Source organism: Colossoma macropomum, unplaced genomic scaffold, assembly GCF_904425465.1.
Source record: "Colossoma macropomum unplaced genomic scaffold, Colossoma_macropomum, whole genome shotgun sequence".
NCBI classification, from domain to species: Eukaryota; Metazoa; Chordata; class Actinopteri; order Characiformes; family Serrasalmidae; genus Colossoma; species Colossoma macropomum.
Window position 1 is genome coordinate 52,745,549 of NW_023494792.1, and position 14,523 is coordinate 52,760,071.

The 14,523-nt window shown below is 39.6% G+C and overlaps 1 protein-coding gene across 1 annotated transcript; it reads left to right on the forward strand.

Moving 5' to 3' along the window:
• Nucleotides 1-452: 452 nt before the first annotated feature.
• Nucleotides 453-13,675, forward strand: dera (deoxyribose-phosphate aldolase (putative)). Its single transcript, XM_036577569.1, has 9 exons — nt 453-592; nt 2,634-2,731; nt 2,820-2,967; nt 4,921-5,016; nt 5,135-5,269; nt 5,631-5,759; nt 9,837-9,949; nt 10,539-10,688; nt 13,163-13,675. Exons 1-9 carry the CDS (start codon nt 562-564, stop codon nt 13,217-13,219), a joined length of 957 nt encoding a protein of 318 aa, XP_036433462.1. The 5' UTR covers nt 453-561; the 3' UTR covers nt 13,220-13,675.
• The last annotated feature ends 848 nt before the right edge of the window (nt 13,676-14,523 follow it).

Genomic DNA, 14,523 nt, shown 5'->3' on the forward strand with positions numbered 1-14,523 from the left:
GGACATCCAGAAAAGGCCTACCAGCCAAGGTGGGATGAATGAGATAGAGCAGACATCATTAAGATCATCTTTAGAAAGAATTATTTTTACTTCAGGCTTCTGTGTGGGGAGATAATGAGTCCTAACTGGCTCACTTACTTAAAAACATAAGAGATTTTGAGACCTCAGGCTGAGCTGTTCCCATTCACTGTTAATATTTTAACCATTCTGACTGTGTGTCTTCTAATGTGCTGTAGTTTAACAGTAATAGACTTATTTCATTATAGATCTTAGAAATTAAGAAATGTAGAAAAATGAGCACAACTTTTCTACTTCATAGTCAAATTAACATGCATAATTTTTAATAACGATGGAGAAATAGTCTGTAATGATTTTATTCACCAAACGTGACTTTTTACGCCCCTGCAGAGGCGCGATGTGATTGGACTAGAGAGAGCTTCATCGGTGACGTAGGAGTGACGAGCTTCAAACAGGAAGTAGCGCTGAGTGAGCGGAGCTGTCGCTGTGTGTATCTGTCTGAATTAAACTACTCAGATTTTTTTCGACCTGATCGTTTTCATTATGTCCATCAGAAACCCGGGCATGGATCTAGGTAAGAGTTTTCCACCACTGATCGCTGACTGTTCATCATAACACTACGTGTGGAACGTTCCGCACGTGTCATTGCCGAGCAGACGAGCACTTAATGAAGTGACTCCTCCGCCTGCAGATCGCATTTTACAGTAGTTTTGCTGGTTTTGTTCTTTAACCTGTTAATCCGAGACGTTTCCAGTTTAAATGAGACCGTGCACGGAGTTAAAATCTGATTGTACGTGTGTGGTAGCTGTGTTTGGAGCGATTTTACATTAAAAAATGGGTAATAAGATTCTATTACTTCTACTTCTACACTCATTGTCCTTTTTATCACCTCCGGTTACCATACAGATGCAGTTCTACAATTACAGACTGTAGTCCATCTGCTTCTCTGCATACTTTATTAGCCCCCTTTTCCCCTTGCCTTGACTGGGCAGGACCCCTGCAGGACCACCACAGAGCAGGTATTATTTGGATCATTCTCAGCACTGCCTTGACACTGACGTTGTGCTGGTGCGAGTGGATCAGACATACCACTGTTGCTGGAGTTTTTAAACACTACAGCATCACTGCTGGACTGAGAACAGTCCACTCACCACAATTACCCAGTCAACATTTTTGGTCCAGTGGGCAGCGTCCTGTGACCACTGATTAAGGACTAAAGGATGACCGACACAAACTGATCTCTGACTTTACATCTACAAGTTAGACAAGCAAGGTAGGAGTGTCTAATTGAGTGGATGCAGTGTTTAAAAAACTACAGCAGCACTGCTGTGTCTGATCCACTCGTACCAGCACAACACACATGCCACTAACATGCCACTACCTTATCAGTGTCAATGCCGTGCACTGCAGTGCTGTGATCCCAAATAATACTTGCTCTGTGTTCAGGGGCAAACACAGTACACAGAGAAACAGATGGACTAAAATCTGTAATTGTAGAACTACAAAGTGCAGCTATATAGTAAGTGGAGCTGAAAAAATGGACAATGAGGGTTAAAACAAGAATGTAGAATGAAGAATTGTAATGTTATGGCTGATCAGTGTATATATCTACATAAAAATGTTCTTTTTTGCCTGTATACCTCTCGCAGTAGGGTACACATGATCTCTTTTAATAAGTTACACATGACATGCTTATGAGGCGGACCCAGTGACTCTTGTTGAAAACGAATGCAGACCATCTGCACTTTTACATGTCCATCTGGGAGTGTAATCTCATGTCATGCACGATTTGGGCTGTCCATCCTCTTTCCCAGGGGTTTTAAGGTCTAGTTCCAACCCTAATTTAACCTAACACACCTGATCCAGAGAGTTAAGGCCTTCAGGGGCATCTGAACATTAGAGCCAGTAGTGCTGGATCTAAAGTCTTCAAGGTGGTAAATCACCCAGAACAGACTTGGCCACTCCTCTAGTAAACCTTCATCAGTGGTCCACAGAACTAGGGGTGGGCGATATGGCAAACACATTACATCATGATACTTCAAGACATTTTCACAGTACACAATATGCATCACGAAATTTAGTTTTTCTTAGATTTAATAAGTTAGAACAGACAAAATAGAACCTGTAGTGCCACATATAAAAATATAATTAGATAATTAATAACTATAGTGATTTTTATGCACTGCACTAAATTCAGTTAAGCTGGCCTAACTGTGCTCACTTTTTAATAACACAAGTCAGTTTCTTTAAGTCCTAACAGTGTGCACAGAAAAGTGCATTGTGGCATAACTTATCACAATGATAAAATACTGTCATATTGCCCTTCCACTAACAGAACTGACCACAGATTGAGTTCTGGTTGGATATTTTTGGACCACTCTCATCCTAGGCACGTATGTGAACCCCTGAAAAAAATACCTTTGATGGATAGAGAGGGGCTGATAAATTGTGCAGCAACAGATGGGCTACACTCAGTAATTGTGCACCCATTTAGTGGACCTATAAGAGTGAGCAATTCAAATTCTTTAGTGGGAATAAAGGTGATTTTAATTTTAAAGAACAGAATTTTAGGTCTGCATAACACATTGTAAAATCTTCCTGTTCCTCTTCAACAGACCTAGAGTGGGTGTCTAAGGTCAGAGTTAACAGCCAGGCTGTGCTGAAAAGGGCACAACAAGTTCAGGGATGCAAGGTGGCCAAAAAACAGTGGCAGGTATGTTAAAATCTAATGCTGAACAATGCATCTACTAAGGCAGATTTGTTCCTCTGAAAAGCACAACCTGGAATGTTCTGCTTTACAGGCCGCCTGGCTCCTGAAAGCCGTGACATGCATTGACCTCACAACGCTCTCTGGTGATGACACACCATCTAACGTCCACCGGCTCTGCATGAAGGCCATACAGCCTGTCCGCCATGACCTGCTGAAGAGCATGGACATGCATGACAAAGGTCCCTCACTTCTCTATTCTGAAGTCTTTGTACAGTTCCTCAGTTTAGCACAGTGACCTTGTGTGAGGACTTGCATGAAACTTTCCACAGTGGATCTGAATCTGGTGGAATTAAAGACGAATTCCACTGATTTTTAAAGGTTTCTCCACAATTCAGTCGTTGAAATGTAAACATAGTCAGAGTCATTTGATGTGAACTGGTTCATTGTAGTGAGACTTACCAACTCACTTTCTTTACAGTGGTGGAAAAAACAGGTGTGACAATTTCTACAAGACAAATATAGCACTTTCATTTTAAAAACGACCAGTGAAAAACAGAGAACATGTCTTCTCAGTTTTTATACGTAACGTTGAGGACAGAACAGCAGTAAATATGAAAAAAATATATTTTTTACAGCATCCTGCAGGTACCTCTCCACCATGCATGCATTATAAAAATCTGCCAAAACCTTAGAACAAAACTATAAAAAAGAGCAGAGTATTCATAACCATTTCATGCAAAAACTTTCTCTGAGGGACCTTCAAAGGATATTTTAAACCTTCAGACATCTGGTTCTTATCACCACCACTGTAAACAGTTCTCACTTGGTATGTTTCTCTAGAACGGTCGTTACTCAGCAAACCACTCTGAATGAGTTTCTTTTCATCTTAGCCATTTCAGTATTCAGAAGTTCTGTAAAATTTGTGGAGTTCCCCTTTCAGAGGAATTGTTTTGGTAGAGATAGAGATAAAATCTGTTATGCCTGGAAATTGATGCTATAGAGATGCATAGCATAAAAATGATGTCAAAAGTGTTTAGATGATTACTTGAATGAGAATTCCGCAGACCCATAACTGTGATCTGTTTTAACAGCATACAGACTGAAATGAACATGACACGCAAACTACTGTTTGTATTTGATTCCAATCTAAATTTTATTTATGTTCTATTTCATTTTCATTATATCAGTATCTTTGCTATTGTGTTAGGACAGCAGCGTTTACTTCTAGTTTATTACCACAGCAGCACAGAATTTCTGTAAGTTAGTGTCCATGAAAGTTACTGTGAATGAAAGTGACCTTGCATATCTTCTCACATATGAGACACCAACTTCTTTCTTGCTCAGTACCAAAGTGATGTTAGAGCAAAATGGTGTGTCCAGGTCAGGGGTCGGCAACATGCAGCTCTTTTGTTGCCCTGTTGATGCTCCACAGCAGAATTAGATTTTTAAGTAAAAATAAAATAATCTTTCTTTGCAGTAAAATAAAGCTCTGCTGATCGTTCAACACAGGCTTAACAATAAGTGGCCGTAAACATTGCTGTTAATGTAGCCTAGCTATAACCGCTAATTCACCGACCTTAAACCCTGAAGGTTGGCGTGCAGACTTATGGTCACAGAGCAACACGGATAATAGTCTCGTGTAGCTAGTAGCTAAAGAAAGGGCAGAGAGAAAGATTTAAGACGAACATCCATAATGCAGAGACGAATGGACTTATTTGCATTTATAATCACTCCAGCTGGTTTCCTGATACGTTTAATCTGCAACGAGGAACTGTCAAACACTAGAAAGTCACGAGACTGAAGTCAGTTTCTGTTCCACCTTAAATAGTGCAACAGTTACATTCTGCTGCCTCAGGCACCATTTAAGGTGGAACGGAAAAATTCAAAAAAGAAGCTGGTGAATGAGAAGCGACTTCAGCCTCATAAAAAATCGAACATTTGAGAGACATTTTACAAGAAACTGTTCAGTTTCTGACCCCTGATCTAGGTATTACATTTTCTGTGTAATTATACTGTTGCCCACAAGAGGGAGACAACGCTTTTTGTTAGAGTAAGTGCCTGACAAACATTCCAGCTGACATAAGCCACTATGTAAAACTATATAACTTAATAGTCCAAAAGCTGTATTTGTTCTAACATCAACATGAACAAGCTTTTCGTGATGTTACATGGGTATGTGTGTGCATTTAAAGGCATCACAACTGCTGCAGTGTGTGTCTACCCATCTCGTGTGGCTGATGCAGTTAAGTCTTTGAAAGCGGCCAACTCCAGCATTCCTGTAGCCTCAGGTGAGATCCTAACTCATCCCTGCATATCCATGAGAAGATTTAAAGTGTATTTAAGTCAGAGAGTAAAGCGCAGCATCACTAACTGCTTTGATTTGACTCTTGCTGTATCTGACTCCAGTGGCTACTGGGTTCCCTGCTGGTCAGACTCCGCTGAAGACACGTCTGGAGGAGGTCCGTATGGCTGTCGAGGATGGGGCCACGGAAATCGACATTGTTATTAATCGGACATTGGCCCTTACTGGACAGTGGGCAGGTGTGTACGTCTATCTTGCGCAGTCAACAACATGTTCTTGCTCGACTACCTGATGGTCCACTTTAGATGATCTGTAGATGTTTACCTTGTCTTTGATTTACTTTCACCCATCCCAGACCCTAAATTTAACCTCTAACTTTAACCTCAATGTTGTTCAGAATAATGAGATTTATTTTCAGCAGGTAGTTCTGTAGATAATCTGTAGAGAGACAGCCAAATAAAAATTAATTGAAGAATGAAACTCCCTAATTTTAAGACATAGTTTCAGTTATTTTCATTCTGTGATGGGAGACTCAATATTATAAGCTGAAAAAATAATTAGGGGGGACCTTTATCCTTCTCCTTTCCCTCTTTCACTCAGCCTTGTACGATGAGGTCCGTCAGTTTCGTGAAGCATGTGGGGACGCCCACATGAAGACCATCCTGGCAGTGGGAGAGCTGGGTACATTCACCAATGTCTACAAGGCCAGTCTGGTGTCTATGATGGCAGGTAAAGGCCCGCATCCGTAGAGCAGATGCCTATGTGTCTATGAAAGCTAGAGTAAGGTTCTCAAACTGTATTCCTGAAGGCCTTAATGGTGCCTTTAGTGTCTTCTCTGCTGTAGTCTTACATGAAGACCTGTTGAAAGGCTTTACACTTATTTGATCAGTTTATTTGACCACCCATCCTACGAAACATTGAAGCATCTTGTACAACCAAAACAGTGTTTTACACTGTGAGAAGACAATTCAACACTGAGTCACCAAATCCTTACTTAGATCATTAACAGACAAAAAATAACACATTTTGCAAAATGAAGCTGCTGATGTACTCGTTAGAATGTCCAGACCTCAACATCATTCAATGCATGAATTATTCGGATATTGAGAAGCAGAAAATGCAACCAACTTCAGAGACTGAACTTTGAAGGTGTGGAAAAATATCCCAGCAGATTTCTTTGAAAAACCTAAAGTGAGTCTCCTGAAAAGATCAGAAGCTGTAATAAAGACAAACAGTGAACACACTAAATACTGAGAAAAATTAAATATTTAGTTGCTGAGGCTTTTGTGTGATTTTCTGTTAAATATGTTTTTCCAGTGCCTAAAAAAGAAAAGCTTATATTTATTTATATTTAATGGCCATTTTGACTGGAGATTAAATATATGAAGAGTGGTTACATTTGCACAGTATTGTGTGGTATATTATGAAAGAAAAAACATGTAAATAAAGAACCTAAACTCATCTATAGAGCCATTGCCCTCCGTCCCCCAATGTCCTGCAAAAGCAGTCCTGTTGTCCCGATTAGTTGATTTGAAAAAGTGCTGTGGCTGTGCAGAGCTGGAATTTGAAACCCTGATCCATGAGGGACTGCAGGGTGCGTGTCTCAGCCCTGATTGTACTCCATATGAGTGCACTGAATATGCTTGATGAGGCCATGGGTCGTGTAAAGCCAGTTTGCGTTAATACTTAATTCCATGGCTTTTTCCAGTAGGTAAAATAAATCACACCATCAATGTTGGCATCTTTCAGCATCTGGGCAATGAGTCACGCTGCCCACTGCATGGTGCTGTTGCTCAACTGTTGCTTCACAGTCTCTTTTTAGCAGATGGCCAAGCATAGTGCCCAACACACACACACACACACACACACACACACAGAGCGAGCCAGTAACTGTGCGCTTAAATAGCCATCGCATGTTAAGCCGATTACTGTACCCAATTGTCAGCGGCGCCGATAGGGATCATTATTAAAATGCATTGCTTTTGTCGCCGCGCTCACTCCTTAATCTCCCCTTGTTCCTATGAATTGCGTATGAGGTTTCTGAAATTGAATGATAATTTCACCTATTAATCTGCGACGCTGAGGCTATTTTACTCCCTCGCTCGCCAGCAGTGTACCCCCGCACCGCCGCAAATGAATAGAGCTTCATTACTGTCGGCCGCGTTTAATAACCGTTATCCATTATGGTGTAATTAAGACTCCCCAGAACGAATCTCAAGGATTATGCCAGTTTGAGGGAGAGGGGGAAGCGAGAGAGTGAAAGAGTGGTGAGAGTGAGAGGAAGTGGGGGAAGAAGGAGGGGAGGGGGGGAGAGAAAAGATTGGAAAAACACATAGAACATATCTTTAATGAACTGGAAAATGTTCATCTTGTCCTGTTTCAGTAATGAACAGTCATTAGACATACGGCAGTGCAGGAGGATGGGGGGGGGGTGCTTTGGAGGGAGGGGTCCGGGGGTTCGAAACCGGTCCACAGTTTGTGCTTCATCCATTAAAAACGTCATTTTATCTTCTATTTTTATCAGAACGCTGATAAACCATAATAGGCTGCGAAAGAGAGGAAGGGGAAAAATGAGCGTTCTTATTGATGAACGCGCTCACACCCCTCTGCGCTCCGCCGACGGGAGCATATGTTCTTGTCTGGCCTCGCGTGCTCTCACGACTAATGCCTTGTCCGGGTATAGAAACCCGATGGCCCTGTAAAAAACGCCCCAATGGAAGCGTGTTCTAAAAATGTGCATCTTCACATCAGGATCTTCTATTTCTGTAAGCTCATTTGAGCCCTGCGCCCAGACTCACCAAGCGTCTTGGAATAGAAGTGCTGTTTCTGGATCCGTCTCTCTTTTTACCACAATGAACCCCAGTAACCGCAAAACAGACACCCTGATCGTAGACCTGCATGATCTTTAACTTGAAACTATGAGCTCTTTGTTGCTGCATACTGAACAAACTACAATGTGTTTATCCAAAGCACTGAAGCTTGTGTGTACACTACTGTAATGTTCAGTTATCATGAATTATTTGCAGTTAAATTTACACCATTCAAAACTTTGGAATCAGTATTTTAAATCATATAAAACCAATGTGACAGCAGACAAGTGCATAAAATAAAGTATCTAATATTATCTATTATTATGTATATGATCCTGTCTACAGGTTCAAATACTTAGGATGAAACTAGAAAGCTATAAATAAAATTAAGAACTGTTATATCCAGCATGATTAACTGAGCTGTAGATGATTCTATAATGACTGACGAAGCTGTAGAACATAAAAAATTAAGTTTTATAGTAAAATTATGATCCAGAATTCATCATATTTCAAAAGTGAAGCTTTAAACTTTTAAACAATTAATGTAAATAGATATAGTCATATTTTTTGGGGGGGGGGCGGTAGTGGGCTGGAGGTTAGGGAACCAGCCCTGTGAGCAGAAGGTTGCAGATTCAATCCCCTGTGCCGTACGTGACTGAAGTGCCCTTGAGCAAGGCACCTAACCCCAACCGCTCCCTGGGCGCTGCGGATATGGGCGGCCCACCGCTCCGGGCAAGTGGGCTCACTGCCCCCTAGTTTGTGTGCGTTCACTAGTGTGAATGTGGTGTTTCACTTCACGGATGGGTTAAATGCAGAGGTGAAATTTCCCCATTGTGGGACTAATAAAGGTCGCTTAATAAAAATAATAATAGTATGCAAAAATGTGGGCGCCCTGGTCAAGTTGTGTTGATTTTTTTGGGTGCCCTTCATAAAATTACATATTGTGTTGATTTGGTAAAATACGTTAACACATCCTCTACAGAGAACACACTTCTGCACATTTTAATACACAATTACTGTTTACTTGGCCTTGAGTCATGCTGGGGGGGAAAACAGTAGGTCCCTGCTAAAGTTATTTTATATTTTATGTTTTATTTTCCACTATGTTAAATTCACTAAATAAACAGCAAATGCACAATAAATGTGCAGAAGTGTGTTCTCTGTAGAGGATATGTTAACTTATTTTCACTTTGAAAATCAACAAAACATGTAATTTGACCATGGTTGTTCAAACATTTGCATATGACTGTAATTACAGTATATCATTTATCATTTAAACTTCTTGTTCACAGAATTTATGAAATACTGAATAATATTTCTGACCTTCTGGCACTGTGCAAGTTATTATTGTATAAAAAAAAACAAACAATGTTAATATAATGTATAAAGTGATTCCAAACTTTTAAACCATAATTTAATTCAAATTTGTTTACTGTCATTTTGTGTCATATTGCCTCTATAGTGCACAATGCACAAATGAACTGTAAAAAAAGATTGAAAATTTTGAAATCACCATTCAAAAGTTTGTAGTCAAATTTTTTTTATAAAGTACTAGTTTGGTTGCGATATGTAAATAAAGATTTTGCATCATATAAATATATGATATGATATAAAAAGTTCTGATAACTTTGATTCTGATAAATGAAGAAAAAAAATAACATCCAAAATACCTCATATTTAAAATGTAGTAGTTAATTCTTGAGGCAAATAACTTGACAAACAGAATAGTATTCATCATTTAATAACTTTTTGCATTTCTTAAAATATTACATATTACATAGAAAAATACCCTTTTGTATGTCATTTATAATATTTAAATGTAAAGTATGTTATATTTGTAAAAAAAAAAAGGAAGTATACTTAAACAAGTACTAATATGTCAGTTGATTCCAAACTTTGTAATACTCCCATATATAACCCCAGATATAACTAGTCCACAGCTAAAGATGGAGTAGCAGGACGCAAGCCTCACTCTTGTCTTCTTATTGACCACCAGGATCCGACTTCATCAAAACTTCAACCGGCAAAGAGTCCGTCAATGCCACCTATCCTGTTGCCATAGTGATGGTGCGGGCGATCCGTGACTACTACTTGAGGACAGGCCACAAGGTAGAGTATGAGAAAACTCAGCTCCTTCTGAGCTTCTTAAACCAGCTCTTTCAACTCTCCTATAAAACATTTATACCTCAACCAAAGCAGGCTTCAAAACTCACTAACTGATCCTGCTCAGCCCAAGTCATCATATTACAGAGAAGTGCTGCTTGACTGAAACTTATACACCACTGTATACTGTAGCATATATACAATATGTTAGTTTGGAATCATAGTTTTTAGTTATATAAAACCAGTTTTGTTACAGATACATGTGTAAAATGGTTCTAATATGATGCTAGTACTCTACATCTTCATAGGCCTCAAATAATTTGTAGGAAACTGTAAAAATGTGAGTAATTTGTCTGTGACCAGAATGATGAACAGAGCTGCAGATGATTTCTTAATAACTGACAAAGCCGTATAACATTGAATGAAGTTAATGAATTAATAATGTATTAATAATATAATTAACACCAAATTATAAATGCCTTATATTTGTGAAATCTTGAGGCACTTGATTTCACTGTGACATGTGAAAATGATGATTGATTCCAAACATTTAGTACTGTGTATATATCTGTGTGCATGCACATGACTGTTTCAGGTGGGTTTTAAGCCAGCGGGGGGAATTCGGACAGCGCAGGAGGCTGTGGTATGGCTGGCCCTGATGAAGGAAGAGTTGGGCAATGAGTGGCTGAGTCCTCACCTCTTCCGCCTGGGAGCCAGCAGCCTGCTCGCCGACATCGAGCGGCAGGTGGGCGCCGCTCCAATACCGCTGCACTCTGCTCTATTATGGCCTTTATGTATAGCGAGGCTGATAATAAGTGGCCATTACAGCTTAGAATAGAAGCCTGGGAGCTTTGCTGCCTCAGAATGGCTTCAGTGCACCTAGGCTCATCTGGGTGGCAGGGAGGTATTTGGTGTAGACGCAGTTTTTCAGTGCTTATTGGGGCTGATCTTTTAATGCGTTTTCTCCCAGTGCTTAGGCAGCCATAAGGATGCAATAAAATGGGCCTGGATTTTATACGTAGCTATTACCGCTATGAATGCAAAAAGAACTTGTAAGATATCATGCTGTTTAATGCGGTAAACAGGCATACATGAGAACTTTTTTCATTAGTCGTTAAAAGATAATGGGTTTATAGAAGCATTGTTTATTATCTGCAGGTCTGTTTTCATATGATTTCATGTGTTACTAACGGTTTCGTGTATAATAATAATGTTAGGTGGATACATAGAAACTTTCTCATGTTACAGTAAGAAAAACAGAACTATTAAAATCACCTACAGGTGTTGTACCTATTAAAGACGGTTCATCAGTAGTTTTTTAGTAAGAGTTCTATAGCAAGGGTTATATATCTACTACAATGAATGTATACATAGTTTGCATGGTTTAATGGTTCTGCTCCATAATGGAAACACTGATAGAAGTTCTAGAAAGCAAAAAGGGTTGCAAGTCATAGGAACCTTTTTGGTACTATGTAGAATCCTTTTTCATTTAGAGTAAGGAGAAGCTGTAAAAAGTACAGAATTCAGAAGATACTTATAGACAGACAACACTGTTTTTACAGATGTGTTACATTGACAATTAATATTTAAATATAAAGCTACTCATCAAAGAGATTTTTTTTAAAAAAGGGCAAGTCTAATGTATATTCTTCCATAAAAGATATCAAACTACCTATTATTTATTTTTTGACCATTTATTGCAGTGCTTATATCACACTGTGTTGTGTTTTGAGCTGTTTTGTCATTATTATTACTCACTGCTTTTTGTACTGAGCTCTAAAAATACACACAGTAAGCCTTAGCCAAACTGACTAACTACATGATAGATAACATCTCTACTGTGAAGCTTACAGTAAGAACAAAGTACTAACTGTCATACACTAATATTGCTGTTATCATTCACCATCTTTCAGTCTGTGTGGTCTGTCTCTTCTGTGCGAAAGAGGGCTAAGAGAGTGGTGTCTGCAGCCATACTATACTCTAGTAGTTGAATAGGAAGGGAACCACAAAGAAAAGGTTTAGATGACTCTGTAGGCAAAGCAGTGGAACAGGTTTATTAGTAGTGGGGAGAATCCTAACCGTTATACCAGTATGCCACAAATAAGCACAGATAATATGACACAGAAGCAGTGGAAACCGTGCTAACGTTAACCAGTTTAGCTTGCTTTGCTTTTAATAATAAAAATGAAAACGCAACAGTCCCTCGGATCACTTCACGCTGTCTAGTCTGTTGTATCTGAAGTAGTCTGCTTTGTTTTGGGACAGCAGACAGAAAGGAAGGGCCAGTCTTCTTGGGGTTAGCCTTGGCCTAACATGGAGACGCCTGACTCAGTCAGCTGCAGCAGATTATGTGAAACAAGCCGTGGACCTGTGGGTACTGATGATGAATGACTATAATAATTCCCAAATTCCAGCAGTGTCTGATCATCGGGGGCAGGAGGGTGTGGGAAATGAATGACTTGAGAAATTCAACAAAGTCGAAGCTGGCTTAAGATTAGAATTTTCCGTTCCACCTTAAATGGTGGAGCACTTACATTCAGGTGCCTGTACAGGTATCAAAGTGTAACTGCTGCTCCATTTAGGGTGGAACAGAAAATTTGAACAAAAAGCTGGTGAATAAGGAGACAACTTCACACACACACACACACACACACACACACACACACACACAAACACATTTTCTAAGCTGCTGATCCTCCTGGGTCGCAGGGCAGTGCTGGAGTCACTGGGCAGAAAGCAGGAAACGCCCTGGACAGCTCCATCACAGGGCAGACGCACAGACATATACATTCACACATACTCACACCTAGGGTCAGTTTAGCATCTCCAGTTGATTGTGGGGGGAAATCCCAGCCAGGGAACTGAACCCAGCGCCATAATGTCACCGTAGCCAACTTCAGCCTTGTAGAAATTAGAATGTGAAACAATATTTAGCACTGATTTTTTTTTTCCGATTTAATTTGTTCTTATTAAACATGAAATGACATCCCAAAATAATAAGCAGCTGTTAATCTACTTAAGCATCTAAAATGGTTTTATTTGGAAATAAAAAATATATACTGTTGAATGTACCAAAACTATTATACTGTGATGAAACCTTTTGGCTGTACCACCCACTACTAAGCTTTATTCTAATTTTACTCTGTGTCCAACTGAATAAACATATTCCTCTTTGAAAAGGACTTTATCTTGATTAACACATTTATTGTTTTCCCGCAGATTTACCACTACGTGACTGGACGCTATGCAGCCTATCATGAGCTCCCAATGGCCTGAGTGCTCAAAGTCCTGTCTATGTGACTCAGAGAGATCCAGGACCTATTCAAATCAGCCAATCACACAGCAGAGAAAAGCCTGGGTGAAAAAGTGTTATTTCCTGATGCTGAAATTGTGACTGACTTTAACACTGGACTACTGCCTGCATGCAAACATGCAGCTAATTCATAGGTCAGAACCTCGCACTGTTAGTGCCTTGATTTAGTGAGTATTATCGTTCACCTGTTTCATTGGAAAGCAAAGTAATATAAATGAAGGGTATTATATGAAGTTTGAATAATTCTCCTAATATACTAATGTCACTCTTTTGTTTTATCTACATTGAATGACCAAAATTGTTTAATTAAGCTTAATTGTATAACATTTATTGTACTGTACTGTTGTGTCTAAGCTGCTTAGATGGTGCAAGACAACAGAACTATAAATTTCAATTAAATTGGAATATTTCCCACCTAAGTATTCTATTTATTTTTTCAGTTTTTCAGATTTCAGTTCACCCGATCACTTTTTCTCTTTTACTTTTCCCACTTTATCGTCTTGCACCTTGCATCATCCTGCCCTATCTCAAACGTCCAACCCTGGCTATAGCTAACCTCCTTAAGCATCTTTTAAGCTGCACTTGGGGTCTCAGCGTCACTGTCGGAGGTGTATATTGTTTGACTTCAGCTGCACTAATTTCATTAACTCTGCACCGAATGTGTAAAGTGTGTGTTGGGGATTAATTAAGGGGGGTTAAGTGAGTTTAAATGATCAAATCGAGCCGTGCGCCAATTTGGGCTTCATTTGAAGACAGAGGAACTTTCTTCTTCTCTTCCTCCTTTCTTCTTTAATTAAGAGATCTCGGGCCGTGCCCTTGACTGGAACAGAGGATAAATGAGTGAATTAATTGTAGAATGGAGAATGAGCTGGGAGAAGGGTTGAACCGAGGCGAAACTTAAGGAAAATGGAAGCAGATTCAGGCCATTGGGACCCGAGAAACCAGAGAAATAATAAGGTTTGAATTCCCACTGAAACGCTGTCTAATAGGCACTATTCAAAAACTGGCATTAGCCTCTCAGAAGGCCACAAGGTGGCTTGTGAAAGCATGGAGCATCCAAAAATTAATGTAATTAAAAGCTAAAGATGGATAAATGACAGCTTAAATAAGGCTTTCACTAGTATGTTCTTACTTTGAGGATTCATGAAACGAAGGAGGTGAGATTTACTAGCATTATAATGGTCTACTGGGCCAAGATTTAAGTTCAGTCTTACTATAGACTAATCATATACAGCACTGTACAAGACTCTTAGGCTGCCGGAGAAAA